The 16317-nt window shown below is 40.1% G+C and overlaps 1 protein-coding gene across 2 annotated transcripts in view; it reads left to right on the top strand.

The window, feature by feature from the left end:
• apeh (acylaminoacyl-peptide hydrolase) overlaps positions 1–16317 on the top strand; it is a 76968-nt gene that overhangs the window by 2762 nt on the left and 57889 nt on the right. For both annotated transcript variants that reach the window (XM_072582643.1, XM_072582642.1), the window contains exons 2-4: positions 2957–3086; positions 4993–5119; positions 6378–6468. In XM_072582643.1, coding sequence (XP_072438744.1) covers positions 2957–3086; positions 4993–5119; positions 6378–6468 — 348 coding nt within the window. The remainder of the gene's footprint in view (positions 1–2956; positions 3087–4992; positions 5120–6377; positions 6469–16317) is intronic.

Below are 16317 nucleotides of genomic sequence, written 5' to 3'. Positions count from 1 at the left end.
AGACTTGTGGTTTAATGTACTTAAATTGCAAAAACATAATGAACAGAGTTTTTTGAAAAGATTTATGACTTGGGTTGTGTATGAGGTCATAGATTCGTTTGCCAAGCTGGTGTAGTTTTCTGCAGATGTTTCATCGCCTCGCTAGGTGACATCGTCAGTGCATCTTTAATACGGTGTTGGTGGTCTGTTCTGCCTGGTATATACGTGTCTCTTTTTTTTTGCTACTTCCCGTTCTATATCTGATTGGTTTCTATATGGGGTCCAGTTCAATGTGTTTATTGATTGAACTCTGGTTGGAGTGCCAGGCTTCAAGGAATTCTCTGGTGTCTCTCTGTTTCACTTGTGCGAAGATGGTTACATTATCCCAGTTGAATTTGTGTCCTTCTTTGTCTGTATTCTTGGAAATGAGAGAATGCTGTCATGTCTGGCAGTAGTGAGTTGAAATTCGTGCACTTGTTTGGTCAGTTTTCTTCCTGTTTGTCCTATGTAGTGTTTTTCACAGTCCTACCAGGGTATCTTGTAAATAACATTCATTCTGTTGGATACTGATGTCACGTCTTTCACCTTTGTGAGGAGCTGGTGAAGGGTGTTTACTGGTTTGCAGGCCACTAAAATTCCTAGCAGTCTGTGTAGTCAGGTAGTTATTTCTGTTATTTCTTTGATGTATGGTATGGTCACTATCGTGTCTGGTTGTGTAGTGTTTTCTTCTTTAGGTTTTTTGCATAACTATTGGAGGATAGTGGTCTTGGAGTACCTGTTTCATTTCAACCGCTTGAATAGGTGTCTTCTGCCTTCTAGAGTTCTGGGTTGCTGCAGTGTGTGCAGTAGTTTTCCGATACAGAAAAATATTAAAGGACTAATGGAATGTTAACGAGGGCTCAAATGCAAAGGAGCGGTGTAGTTATACAAAACTTTGATCAGTAAGCAGTTTCTAAGGATCAAGGATGACTTGCTTCCACTCCAGTTTGGGTTATGAGATGGCTGATAAGTTCAGTGCATGATCTGTGGGTTCTCCCATATGCAGAGATAGTGATGCTTGGTAATGAAATGCTTAGAAGTTTGCTTTCTGTCTCTCTGGCAATATTTTTCTGTGTGTTCCTGATGTAATCTCTCAATGTAATTGTTGCCTTACTGAATGAATCTTTGTCATTTTGCTCTGTCACAAGCTCGGGACTCCCATGAGTTCAGGTGAGGTAGGGATATTTGATCTCTTCAGGGCTGCTTTGAGGATATTTTTGAAAGATTTAATTTCAACTGTACCCTTGGATATCTCCTGATTTCTGGTTAGACTGGTTGTTTCAGGAGTCTGCTGTCACGGATACAAAAGGAGACCACACTTGGACTGTTGAATGAATCTTGTGGATACATTGATTTGTAAGGAGTACAAGTAATGTTTCAAAAGTTCAAAGTTAAATTAAAAAGAGAGATCACATAAATTAGGCTTGCACTTTCTGGAATATAGAGAATTGAAAGATGCTTGGATTGAGGTTTTTAGAATCTTGAAAGAAATTGCTTGAGTAAACGAAAAAACCTTTTCTGTGGGAATGGAATCTAGACCATAATCTTAAGAAGGCCAGGACATTTAAAAGAGAAGTTAGAAATTGCCTCACAAAGATGTTAGAGCAATGTAGAACTCATTTTGTTAAGTACAGTGTGTCAGCTCTGTTATTATTTTTAAATATGAAATTCATACACTTCATGAGATAAACATTTTGTTATTAAGGGGTTCTCCACCCATTTGTGACAGTCTGTTTGGAGTTTGCACATTCTCTCCGTGTCTGCGTGAGTTTCCTCTGGGTCATCTAGTTTCCTCCCACAGTCCACAGATATGCAGGTTTAATGGATTGGCCATGCTGAATTGCCCGTAATGACCAGGAATGTGCAGGCTGGTGGATTAGCCATGGGAAATGCACGGATAGGGGTGGGGATTAGGGGCAGGGGTCTCAGTGGGATGCTCTTCGAAGGATCAGTCTGGACTTGATGGGCCCAATGACCTGCTTCTGCACTAACTCGAGCAGGTGAACGAAGTTTGGATTTAGATCATCCAGTATCTCATTGACAATGGAACAGATTTTAAACTGCTGAATGATCTACTGCTATTTCCTTTGGGAGGCTTTTGGGAATGACCTTGAAGCATTTTCTCTGCTCTCCTCATAACCAATTGCCAGTTCAAAGTAGGGAGCTTGTTTTCGAAGTCTTTTCTGACGTGACTATGCTAATTGATGGTAAACGTATATCAGTACGAGGTCTGTTGAGACAGGACATTTTATATTTGAGAATCTATCTTCCTAGTGGATTTGCAGGATTTTTTGGAGGTATTGCTGGTGATATTTCTCAAGGGACTTGAGGTTTCTGCTGTATATTGTCCATGTTTATAATTTATGAGGCAGGGCTGGTAACAATGCTGCCCTTTAGTCAATGAACTTGGTGTCAGTCCTGAGGTCTTGTGATGAAACACGTTATTCTTGCAAACAGAAAATGAATGACCGTTTTGTTGAAGATAATTTAATGTCTTTTATTGGGCAATGTGTTGGTAGGGGGCAGGAGTGAACTTCCTGTTCTTTAACACAATTGGATTATTTATATTTACTTGAGCAAGCATATAAGGTTTGGTTTAATTTCTCTGACAAAATGCATAACTCACTGTGCAACACTTATTCAACACTGCATTAAGTGCAAAACCTATTTTATCTACTCAGTTCTCTAATTGTGCTTGAACCTTCTGACTATGGTAACCACTGAACCAGAGACACATGTAGAGTAAATGGGAAATTATGTCATTATAATATTTTACTTTGATTGGATGGGATATTCATGCATTTAACACGCAATTAATTTAGCTGATTATTAAAAGGTGGCTCATACTACAAATAAACCAAGCGCGATGTCAGACACTTAGCAATAGATCAACTTCAAAATTGTATTTGGTATCATGTCACTTTTTTTCTTATTGAAGGTAATCAGCAATCCCAATGAGGTTGCAGAGATTTACAAAGAGTTAAGCAAATTCCCATCTCTGGCGAAAGCCTGCATTGGACCAGAGGTCATTTCCCAGTATGGGGGAAAACACCGTAACATCTATACAGGTAACTGGAGCTAAGAGGCTTGACAGCTACATGTAAACATGTAAGCTACGTGGAATGATGTTTGCTGTTTTAGAGAGAATCAGTTTTATAATTTACACTTGACTAATACTGCAGATGCTGAAAATCAGAAAATGCTGGAGAAGCTCTGAAGATCTGGCAGCATCTGTGGAGAGAAAAATAATGTTAATATTTGGAATCCAATGTGACTTTTCTTTATAAATATTTTACTGTGTAGTTTAGAATGCATTATGGTCAGACCAGAATATAATTGGCAACGTTTAAGTTTTGATAAGCTGACAGATATTCTTTAACACTCTACAACATTTTGAAGAAAGAACGAGACCATTCAACATAACCAATTTCAAGTCTGTATTTACCCTCTGCTCAGAAATAGCAAATTTACTCATCTTTTCCTGAATCCCTTTAAACTATTTTCCTTTGTCTGTCCAGTCAAGGGAAAACATTCACATTGAGACTCTAACAGTAGAGTGCAAACAAATGAGTGACACATCAAACACATTCTGTCTCCCCTTTCAGCAAAAATAATTATTTGCATTTATATAATAGCCTTAATGTAGATCAGCATCTAAGCTATTTTAAAGATGTGTTATGAAGCAAAAATTGCTACCAAGTAAAAGAAAGGTGTAACAGAAAGAGCAAATTAAATGCTTGGTCTAACAGTGACCATTTCAAGGGGGAAGACATTAATGAAGAGGTTTAGGAAAGGAATTCCAGAGCTTAGCACCCAGTTGATTGAAAAATGGCTTCCAGTGGAGGAATGAAAGGACTTGAATGCAAAGAAGGCCAGGTTTACATTTTAGGATAGGGGCGGTGAATGAAGCAATTATTGGAAATGCTCTGGGTGCTACTTGATAAGGCTGAATCAGGAAAGGACAATCCTACTCATTTGGATAGCATGGAACAGATGTTAAAGCAGGCTGATGTAGTAGACTATTCAAAGACTGCAGCTAGGTTGAGTGGAATACAGAATAAAGTACATAATAGTCTCGAAGAAGTCACTAATGGTTTAGACAAACATTTAATCTTTGAGACCAAAAGTAAAACTTGATTGAAGAATGATTTACTAACTCTTCTAATGTCCTACCAGTTCCCAAGATCTATGCACATGAACCCCAGATCCTTTTGTGTGGCACATTCATTAGAATTGTACCTTTAAGTCTGTATTGCTGTACATATCCCTTCAAATGCAATAATTCACTGTGTTAAATTCCATTCATCACTTGCCTGCCCATTCTGCTGGCTGCCTGTGCTGTAGTTGATTAATTCAGTCTTTATGTTTGTTCGACTTCCAAATTTGGTTTATCAGCAAATTTTGGAACTTTCCTCTCTATTTCAATATCCAAGTCATCCAAAAAGGCAGTGTACTTAGCATTGATTCTTGCTAAACGCCACTATCCTCCAGTCTGAAAAACAAGCATGTGAAACCTCCACTCACATTCCCTTTAGAAAACTGGCATGTATGCGATGAGAGCATGTGACTTATCCAATTTTTAAGTTTAACCAAGTTTCTGGTACATTCTGCCTATCAATATTCATTTCACCCTTTAGCTCTGTAATATCTGTGTCTAAAGGCATTTTGTTAGCCTTCCCTTTTAGGGGTATTGATCTTTTATTTAAATTTTAATCTTCCACCAAAAAAAAACTCCTCCTTTAAAGGATTCTACACAAACACACAACAATGTTGGGTTGTTATACCTCTAGATCAGCCTCTTACTAAATAAACTGTAGCTATATGCATTCCTAAAATGACTGATCCCAATATAGTCCTGTCTGAGAAAGAGAATTAGATAAATATTATTTGTCCAAATGTAAAATTGTTTTCTTGATCAAGCATCATGCAAGGAGTGTTTAGTGTAGTAAGATGTTTACATTTTGTTTGTTCCAGAGTGGTCTCAGCGAGATCTGGAACGAGCAGAGCGAGTGAAATTCTGCCGACAGTATATCCTGTTCCATGATGAAGATTCCATTGTGTATACAGGTCCCTCTGGAAACTGCATAGAGCTGCAGGGCGAGTGAGTAAAGCGTTATCTATTTGCGTTATAACTGCTCCATCATTTCGAGCTCTTAGGGTTCAGTGAGCATTTGAGGCATCAACTCAAGAAGATTCTTACTGAGCTAACTTAACAAGATGACATTGAGGCACCAACATGCCTATGACTTGAGTGCACTTTTTTTTGCCACCTGATATTATTGTTTCTACAACTGTATGTCTTTAGTTAACATTAGTGCAGTGTTCAGGCACTACGACATTACCAGAGCGACTGGCATGCAAGTGAGATGTTAAATAGCAGTAAAGTTCCTATATTCAAAATTATTGGTTTGCTCATGACATGAACAGTGATGTCTGTTAGGTAATGCAGGAGGGAGCATAAAAATCACAGATATTGATAGTTGAAATGAGTAGACAAAACTGGTGGATTGATTCCAGTTAAATGCGACAAACAAAGGATTGATTTGAGTATTTTTAAATCATGAAAAAGTAGGGGACCAAAGAGAGTATGAAGTCAATATGCACATATCCAAATTTTGTGGTCAGCAGCGAAAGTACTAATGGAATATTAAACATCAAATCTAGAATACAAAAGGAAACCTATTTGGCTTTATGTTTAGGCTTCTGGTTAAACAGTGTTTGGAGTACTGATTACAGTTCTGATCACTGCACTTTAGAAAAAAAAAATTTAAGAAAGAGATAGTGGTCTTGGAAGATGTGCAGCACAGATTAACCAGAATTTTTCAGCCCTTCTAAAGATTAAATTATGAGCAGAGATTAGATTCGCTGGTATCCAGAAGGTTGGAGGGTGTCTTCATTTAGGTTTTTAGGACTTTGAAAGAAATGAATAGGTTAGATTGAGATAAACATTTTCATGTTGGTAGAAGAGCCTAACAAGGAAATGATGCCTTAAAATCGAAGCAAGGTTATTCAAGAGGAAAGGCGTAGAGCACTTTCACACACAAAACGTAGAACTTGCCTTCAGACAAAAAAAACATGCATTTTCTCACTTGATGATTTTAAACCTGAGGCTGATAGATTTTGCTAACCAAGGGGTTGAGGAAAATTCAGGTGAAGAATGTAGATAGAATTAAGATGCAGATCAGCCATGATCTTGTTGAATGGCGGAGCAGGCTCCAATTCCTTAACTTGTATGCATATTCAACTTTTATTCTTGAACTAACATGTTCATCTAATTAGTGGATTGTTATTTGTAATGCTGATGTGATTACATTCAAACTAAAAATGCACACTGCAATTACAATTTCTTCTTTCTGTAGGCTATTAAGCAAAGAATCTCCATCTGGACTTCTAAAGGCTGTTCTACGTGAGCACACTAACAAAAAAGGAGAGGAGAAGCAATTTTTGGAAGTAAGTTTATAACCACAACTTATCACTCAGTTTACATCTGCTTTATTCCTCAACATCTACCTTGCAAAGCACTAAAACTGAATTTGGAGTATTGGTCTATTTGACAAGGGCCTAAGGGTGAAAACATTTGGTATTGATGTAAAAATATTCTTCAAATGACCTTTGCTTATTATATATCCTTCAAACATTTCCAGCTGAAATTTTATTTCTTGAAGTCCTGTATTATTTTTATTCTTTTCATGAAGCATTGACAACATTTATTGCCTTAGTTCTCAATTGATTAATTGCCAATAATCCCTGATTATGAAGGTGATCAGAAGCGGGTGGTGAGCTGCTGCCATGGTCTTTGGGCTATAGGTACAACTACAGTGCTGTTAGGACGGGTGTTCCAGCATTCTGATCACTAGTCTGCCAGTTTTTCCTTTCCTCTGCACAGATCCCTGAGATCCATGCTTGGTAGTGACTTCCATAACAATGCTGCAGTTGACATTGTGACGCTGATTGCTGTTTAGCTGGACATCTGAGTGTGCAGCTTGGAGGGAATGTTGATTCTGACCCAGTGACCTTGAGGAATGTACATATAGTCCAAGTCAGGATAGTCTGTGACCTGCAGGGGAACTTGTAGATGCTAGGGGTGTTCCCATTTATCTGCTATCTTTGTCTTTCTAGGTGGTAGAGGTTGTGGGTTTGGAAGCAGTTTTCTAAGGAGCCTTGGCATGTTACTACAGTACATCTTATTGATGTGCACACTGCTGCTACTACTGTGCTTTGGTGGGTTAGGGAGTGAATGTTCACAGTGAAGAATGCTGTGCCAAGCAAATGGGGTGCTTTGTCCTGGATGGTGTCAAACTCCTTGAGTCTTGTTGAAATCGTACCCAACCAAGCAAGTGGGGAGTTCTGTTTCTGACCAATGATGAGACCCAAAACATTGTCTGTGGAGGATTTAACGATGATCATCTATTAAATGCCAAGTGGCGATGATTGGATTCACTGTCTTGAAAAGGTTATTGCCCACTGCTTACATGGTGCAAGCATTACTTATTATGTAACCTGGATGTTGTCCAGGTCTTGCTGCGTATGATCTGTTCAGTGTCTGAGGAGTTATGAATAATGCTGAACATTGTACAATCCTCCACAAACGTCCCCATTACTGACTTTATTTTGGAGGAAAAGCAATTGAAAAGGGTTTGAACTCAGATACACCCCTGAGGAAATTTGGACTTTTGTGGCACAGTGGTAGGGTTCCTACTGCTGAGCCAGGAGGCCTGGGTTCAAGTCCCACCTGGTTTAGAGGTGTCTTGTAAAACCTCTGAGCAGGTTGATTAGAAAATATCTACCTTGAGGAACCTCTAGATGATATATCGGGACTGAGATGATTGATCATAAACCATTGCCATTTGTTTTTGATTTTGGTATTTCAACCAGCAGTGTGTTTTCCTGTGATTCCTGTGGTTTCCAATTTTGCTGAAGTTCCTTGATGCCATACTCAGTTGATTGCTGCATTGATGTCAAGGGCAGTCATTCTTCTTGCTGTTCAGCACTTTTGTCCATGTTCGAATTAAAGTTGTAATGACTTGAGCATTGAATGGCCCTAGTGAAATGTAAGGTGAGTGACAGTGATTAGGTTATTCCTTTGCAAGTGTCACTTGATTGCACCTTCCATCACTTTGCTGATGATTAAGTGTAGCCAGATAGGATTGTATTTAGGAAGCTTGGATTTGTCCTGCTTGTGCACTTTGTCACATTGTATGTCTGGTATGTGCCACATAGTTGTAACAGAAAAGTTTGACTAGAGGCCTAGCTACATCTGGAGCACAAGTCGCCTGTATCAATGCTCTCAAGGCCCATAATTTTTACATTATCCAACGTCTTCAGTCATGATTTGATGTGGAATGAATCGAATAGACTGAAGGTGATTTTGTGAGGAGGAGGCAAAGATGGGTCATCCACATGGTTCATCTGGCTGAAAGATGGAGGCAAATATTTCGGCTTTGTTTGTGCTGCACTCCTTAGCATTGAGGATGACATACTTGTGGAGACTCCTTTTGATGGTGTTTGAATTGTCCGCCACCTTTTACAACTGAATATAGAAGAATTTTAGCGTTTAGATCTGATTAGTCTGTGGAATCGCTTCACTTTATGTATTTCATCCTGCTCTTGCTGTTTGACATACAAGTAGGCATTTGTAGCTTAAGTGATGAAGCTGCTCCTTCCTAAGGTTATGTTGTCTTTGATTTTTTTTCAGAGAGATCATAAAAGAAACTCCCAAAAGTCTAAGTTGAAGGGTCTTGGAGCCAGTTTGATTATAGCTAACCGTTAGTTCCTTGACCAACAGGCTTTCAAGTTTTTTTGAAAAATAAACTTGTATAATGAAAGGGGGAGGGGCCAGTTCTCCCAGCTCAGCTTTTCTCTGGTTTAGTTTGGTTTTTAACAGTAGAGTTGAAAACGCTGCTGGAGCCAAGGAAGCAGGGCCAAGCTAGTACGTCCTCTCTAACTTCTCTCTTGTAAAACTCTGTGTTTGATTTTACTTTTTGTGGCAAGGGGTAGTTATGAGGTATGTTGCAAGAATTTGGAGCAGCATCATTAAGTTGGGATAATCTGTTAGGTTTTCAGGTTGCTTAAGTTATTCTGTTCTCTTTTGTTTGTGTTTCATTTGGTAATCTTGTAAATAAATCCTGTTTTGTTTAAATCGAAATGGTTTGACCAGTGGCATCTCTCCTGGAATAACCACTGTACACCTGTTTAAAACAACTAGCAAAGGAAGGATCTGGGCTACCTTCTTGAAATGTTTTGAGGGGATCTGGCCTGGTCCATAACAGATTGGGGGCTCTTTGCAGGATTGTTCTGTAGTTCCAAATTGGGATGAGGGTTTTTGAAATCGAAGGCAGTGAGTGGTAGGTGTTAGTGTCTTTTGTTCTGGGTGTTGAATTTGGTTGGTTTAAACAATGCGTGGAATAGCAATGGCTCTTTCAGTCACCAAGGGTTTTGTGGGGGTGGAAGAAGTGACTTTGGGGGTTTTGGAAAAGGTGATTGAGGCCAAACTGCTGGAATTAGCAGACAAGCTGGAGCTGACTCCTTCTGTGAGGAAAGGAAAGATAATTACAGCAATTTCTCAGTGTTTAAATTTGTTGGAAACCCCATCAGAATCTTTAGAGATGGCTAAAATTCAATTGAAAACGAAGCAACTTGAATTCAAGGCAAAAGACCAGGAAAAGGCAACAGAAATGAAACAGTTTGAATTGCGATTAAAAGCAGAGAAACGAGAAAAAGAACAAAATGCAGAACAATAAGAAAAAGAGAAAGGGAAGAAAGAGAGGGAGTTTGAACTTTAGACATTGGCAGTTAGGCAGGAAAGTCAGCTTAAAAGGATGGAGATGAAGGATAGAGGTAAACATAGTGAGGATGAGCAAACTCATAGTAGCCAAAGGCCTAGTGAGAAACTGTTTAAATATATTCAAGCATTATCTAAATTTGATGAGTAGATGTGGAAGCCTTTTCATTTCGTTTGAATAGGTGGCTAAAGAAATGCAGTGGCCAGTGTCCATGTGGGTTTTGTTGATCCAAACAAAACGTGTAGGTAGAGCTAGTGAGGTATTCGCATCACTATCAGAGGAGGTATCTGGTGTGTTTGAGGAAGTGAAGAAAGCCATCTTAAGTGCATGTGAGCTTGTGCCAGAACCCATAGACAATGTTTCGGGAATCTGAGAAGGGTCCCTGCACAAACCCACATTGAGTTTGAAAGGATCAAAAGAAGTAATTTTGCTAGGTGGATAAGGGCTTTAAAAATAGAGCAAACCTGTGATGTTCTTGGGGAGGCAATTATTATGGCATCCAAAACTTCACTTGAAGTAGTGAGAATTCATGTGGAAGAGCAGAGAGTTAAAACATTAAGATTAGCAGCTGAAATGGCTGATGATTTATGAATTGGTCCCTAAATCAAAGTTTGGCTTTCAAAATCAATTTTAATCCATGAGGGATAGAAATTGGGGAAAGGTAGACCTCGGTAAGGATCATAAGGCTAATTTACCATAGCGTAGAAAGGAAACCTTTGACGGGGCAAAAGAAGGGCGACACGGTGGCACAGTGGTTGGCACTGCTGCCTCACAGTGCCAAAGACCCGCCTCAGGCAATTGTCTGTGTGGAGTTTGCACATTCTCTCCGTGTCTGCGTGGGTTTCCTCCGGGTGCTCTGGTTTCGTCCCACAGTCCAAAGATGTGCAGGTCAGGTGAATTGGCCGTGCTAAATTGCCCATACTGTTAGGTGAAGGGGTAAATGTAGGGGAATGGGTCTGGGTGGGTTGCTCTTCGGAGGGTCGGTGTGGACTTGTTGGGCCGAAGGGCCTGTTTCCACACTGTAAGTAATCTAATCTTATCTAAAAATAGTTAACAAGTTCCAGTGTTTTCGCTGCAATAAAGTAGGCCGCATGAAATCTGTGTTGGTGGGTTAGGAAAAGCACTGGGAAACCAGATGTCGGAAAACAAGGTAAGCCAGTGAATTTTGTTGGAGTGGTAACAGAGGGGGACAGTGGAGGCTAGAAAGTGCTCCAGAATGTACAAGCTGGTCAGAGGTTGGTTAAACAGGAAAGAACAGGTATTCTTAAACTATATACCTGCGAAGGTAAAGTTTACTTTCATAGGCCAGGAGCAGCAGGTAAAGAGATTACAATATTAAGAGATACAGGACCTTCTCAATCTGTGATGCTGATAGGTGAGGAGCTCTGTACCTCTGAAGGGCTATTGCCAGAATAAGTGCTAGTAATCGGAATTCCTGGTGAGATAAGCCCTCAATTGTGTAGAGTGAGGTTAGTGTTTAGTGAAGAGAAGTTGTAGTAGGAGTACGGACAAACTCAGTTCCATGAATACAATTTGTCCTTACTAATGATATAGCTGGTTCACAGGTAGGACTGCTGCCAACTGTGGTTGAAAAGCCAGTGGAAACTTAGGCAACTAAAGTATTGCAGGACACATATCCTGAGATTTTTCCTGACTCTGTGGTAACGAGGTCACAAAGTCATCAGTTGAAACAGGAGAGATTAAAGACTACAGTTAAGAAAGTTGAAGTGGAATTAGCAGACATGCTGTTTAATCAGATGGTTCAGAGAAGCCAGGAGCAGATAGATGACACAGCAGACATCTTTAGCTCAGATAAATTAACTGAGTTACAACAGAAAGATGAAAATTCAAAGCAATTGTATCACAAGGCATACACAGAAACAGAATCTGAATGTATCCTGAATGTTATTATCTTAAAAATGAAGTCTTAATGAGGAAACTAAGACCATCACATATTCAGGCAGATGAGAAATGGGCAGAAGTTCATCAAGTTGGGTGCTGCATTTTGGGAAAGCAAGTCTTAGCAGGGCTTATACACTTAATGGTAAGGTCCTCGGCAGTGTTGCTGAACAAAGAGACCTTGGAGTGCAGGTTCATAGCTCCTTGAAAGTAGAGTTGTAGGTAGATAGGAAGGTGAAGAAGGCATTTGGTATGCTTTCCTTTATTGGTCAGGGTATTGAGTACAGGAGCTGGGAGGTTATGATGTAGCTGTACAGGACATTGGTTAGGCCACTGTTGGAATATTGCGTGCAATTCTGGTCTCCTTCCTATCGGAAAGAGGTTGTGGAACTTGAAAGGATTCAGAAAAGATTTACAAGGATGTTGCCAGGGTTGGAGGATTTGAGCTATAGGGAGCGGTTGAATACGCTGGGACTGTTTTCCCTGGAGCATCGGAGGCTGAGGAGTGATCAGGTCTTTTCCCTGGGGTTGTGGAGTCCAGAACTAGAGGGCAGAGGTTCAGGGTAAGAGGGGAAAAGATATAAAAGAGACCTAAGGGGCAACATTTTTATGCATAAGGTGGTGTGTGTATGAAATGAGCTGCCAGAGGAAGTGATGGAGACTGGTGTAGTTGCAACATTTAAAAAGCATCTGGATGGATATTTGAATAGGAAGGGTTTGGAGGACCACGGGCCGGGTGCTGTCAGGTGGGACTAGATTGGGTTGGGATATTTGGTTGGCATGGGCGAGTTGTACTGAAGGGTCTGTTTCCATGCTGTACATCTCTATGACCCTATGGATATAGGTTTGCTCGCTGAGCTGAAAGGTTAATTTTCAGACGTTTCGTTACCTTACTAGGTAACATCTTCAGTGAACCTCATGCGAAGCAATGCTGAAAATTCCTGCTTTCTATTTATATGTTTGGGTTTCTTTGGGTTGGTGATGTTTTTTCCTGTGATGAAGTCACCACTTGTTCCTTTTCTCAGGGGGTGGTAGATGGAGTCTAACTCGATGTATTTGTTGATAGAGTTCCGGTTGGAATGGCATGCTTCTAGGAATTCTCGTGCATGTCTTGTGCATGTCTGGAAATTAACCTTTCAGCTCAGTGAGCAAACCTACATCCAAAACATCAACCTGAACTGCAAATCTTCTCAAAACTCACGGTGACTCTATGACTAAGTCATATCGTCTATGTGTTACAGAGCGGAGGTGTTGTGAATGACGCAGGAGCTACCACTAGGGGGTAATTTAGGAGTGAGAAAAACTCAAGCTAAGATACAAAAACATTTTTACAGGCCTGGACTACACAAGAATGTAGTTTAATTTTGTCAGACATGTCAGGTAATTGGAAAACCACGGGCAGTAATAAAACCTGCACCTTCAATATCTACTCCTGCATTTGAGGAACCTCTTAGACTCTTAATTGTTTGCGTAGGACCCTTACCTAAAGCAAAAAGTGAGAATCAGTATTTGTTAATAATAATGGATGTGTCCACTAGATTTTCAGAGGCTTTCCCATTATGTAATATCACAGCTAAAAGGATTCTAGAGGAGTTACTCAAATTTTTTTAAGAGATATGGACTACCCACCGAGATGCAATCAGATCAAGAGTCAAACTTTACATTCAAGGGGGCTATGAATAGCTTAAGAATAAAATAATTCAAATGTACTGCATGCCATCCAGAGTTGCAGGAAGTACTAGAAAGGTGGCATCAGACATTGGAGACCATGTTGAGGGCTGATAGTCAATACTATCCAGATGATTGGGATATGAGAATTCTGTTTGTACTTTTTGCAATCAGAGATACACCAATGGATCAACCAAATTCAGTCTATTTGAATTAGGTTTTGGGCATGAAGTGAGAGGATCGTTAAAATTGATTAAGGCGAAATTAGCAAGTCAGAATTCAGAGACCATATATTTGTCAACTTTTAGGGAATGATTAAACAGAGTGGAGGAGTTGACTAGACAGCATTTAAAAGTACCACAGCATACAATGAAACAGGAAGCAGATAAGAAATCGAAAACTCGCAATTTTGCTTTTGGAGATGAGGTGTTAATGTTACTTCCAGTGATAAGTGAACCTTTAAAAGCAAGGTTTAGTGGACCTTATCAAAGAAAATCAAGTGAGGTGAACTATTTGATAAGGACTCCAGACAGAAAGAAATCTGTGTGTCATGTGAATATGCTCAAAAAGTATTTTGACAGGGAAAGAAAGCCAAAGGGCACTGAATTATTGGTTACAACTCAGGGAAGAACCAGGTTCAGAAGATTCTGAATTGGACATTCCACAAATTTAGTTGAACAATGAGGCAGTTGTGGAAAAATTGGGATAAGTTATTGAGTTACCTTCCAGAGGGAAATCAAAATGACCTGAAAGAGTTACTACCACCATATGGGGAGAGATGTGGAAATAAGCTGGGAAGTACCAATCTAATTATGCACAATGTAGATATAGGAGATGGTGTTCCAATTAAGCAACATCCTTTATAGGCATAACCTTCTAAACTTGACACAGGTTCAAAAGGAGATTGAACGCATGCTCCAAGATGACATAATCGAAGTGAGTTACATTGACTGGAGCTCATCTGTAGTAATAGTGCAAAACCAGATGGTACCCAGTGGTTAGGTATGGAATGTCGCAAAGTTGGTGCAGTTACTGATGTATATCTGATTCCACGTTTTGAAGACTATGTTGAAAAAGTGGGACAAGCAAGTTGTATTTCAAAGTTGGACTTGCTCAGAGAATACTGGCAGGTACCTTTCGTCAGAAAGAGCGAAGGCAATTTCGGCTTTCATAGTGCTGAATGGACTATATCAGTTTAAAGTCATGTTATTTGAAATGCAAAATGCGTCAGCTGGATTTCCGAGATTAACCAATGAGTTCATTGCCGCATTACCCAACTGTGTTGTATACGTATATGACCTCGTGATTTTTAGTCACACATGGAAGGAATATTTGTAACATTTATCAGACTTGTTCGATCGACTTTGGAAGGCAGGCTTGGTGATAAACCTGGATAAAAGTGAATTTGCCAAAACCCAAGTCACCTTTCTGACCCATGTTATTGGATATGGACAAATGGCCCCTTGGGATGCAAAAACAAAGATTATTTCCCAGACCATCAACAAAAAGAGTGGTGCTACGATTCTTGGGATTGAGTGGATTTTATTGAAAATTCGTACCAAATTTTAACAGGGCGGCTGTTCTGCTCACTGAACTGCTAAAGAAAGGCAAGAGGTTTGTGAACAGTGGACTGTGAGAAGGCATTTGACAGCCTGAAAGCTGTGTCATCCACTGTTCCAATGTTAGCCACACCTAATTCTGTCAAGCCATTCAAAGTGCCTATCGATGCAAGTGGTGTGGATGTCCATGCTGTGCTGTTGTAGGAAGATGACGAAAAGATAGAAAGAGGTTTCAGGTATTTCTCCAGGAAATTGAACATTCATCAGCAGAAATTAGAAGAAGACTTTGAGCTTGGTGTTGGTGTTATAACATTTCAATGTTTGTTACAAGTAATGTATCTGACACGATTGTATACACTGATCATAACCCATTGAAGTTTGTGGAGAAATTTAAGGACAAAAATGCTAGGCTGTTTGGATGTGGAGGTGTGAGCATCATTAATAGTGTTCCTGTTAACATTTACGATATGTCTGCCTGGTATATAATTTCTGGTTTCAGCTGAAGCACCAACATAACTGTTGACGAAAGTGGAATCCAGCCAACAAACTGTATGCAACTGCCAATTTTTTTGTTTGTACAGAGGAGATCTTGCCCAGACTTTAGAAACAGTGTAAGGAGGTAATGTTGAGGAAAGCAGAAACGAAGGGATACCAGGAACTAAGGTACTCACCAGGGAGTGGGCCAAGAGTGGCAATCATGAGGAGACTTGGGCAGATAGCTGAAGAAAAGAGTATGCACTTGGGAGCTACTAATGTCGTTGAGGAGAGTGGATGCAAGGGGACTCAGTCTGCAGCAGTGCCAGGGAGGAATGGTGCATTAGCACAGTCAGTGAGGGTGCAGGTGATGTGGAGAGTGCTTGGTGGTGGGACCTGGGCTGCGAATGTCCAGACTCGAGTGGGAGGAAAACAAAATGGCAGACCAATTTGGTGCAATAAGTCTGTTTGTTTGATGAAGAGTCAGAAAATTGGACTTTATACACGGAATACCTTTTAATTTGTTCTTCAAGGCGAGCAAAGTGGTTGAAGGCATCATGGTTTTGGTTTTCCTACCTACCATCAGGAGCAAGGCCTTCATGATTCTAAGGAGTCTGGTGCAAAGTGTTAGGAAATTATTTTGCACCCAAGCTGTCGACGATCACTGAACGTTTCCGTTTTGACAAATGGATACAGCACAGAGTCCATCACCCAATTCGTTGCTGCCTTGACCATTGTGAATTCAGAGGGGTCCTGAACGATACCTTGAGACAATTTGGTTGATGACCGCCCACATGAAGCCAACCAACACAAGCTACTAACAAGGAGAGACCCGGATTTGTAGGCAGGTTTCGAAATTACTACCTCGGTGGAGTTGGTCACAAGTTTGCTGATGACTCCCTGGTGCATCAAACAGT

The sequence above is a fragment of the Chiloscyllium punctatum genome, chromosome 12 (genome assembly GCF_047496795.1).
Source record: "Chiloscyllium punctatum isolate Juve2018m chromosome 12, sChiPun1.3, whole genome shotgun sequence".
NCBI lineage: Eukaryota > Metazoa > Chordata > Chondrichthyes > Orectolobiformes > Hemiscylliidae > Chiloscyllium > Chiloscyllium punctatum.
The sequence above is the reverse complement of the archived record's forward strand: the minus strand, read 5'-3'. Positions and strand labels throughout refer to the sequence as shown.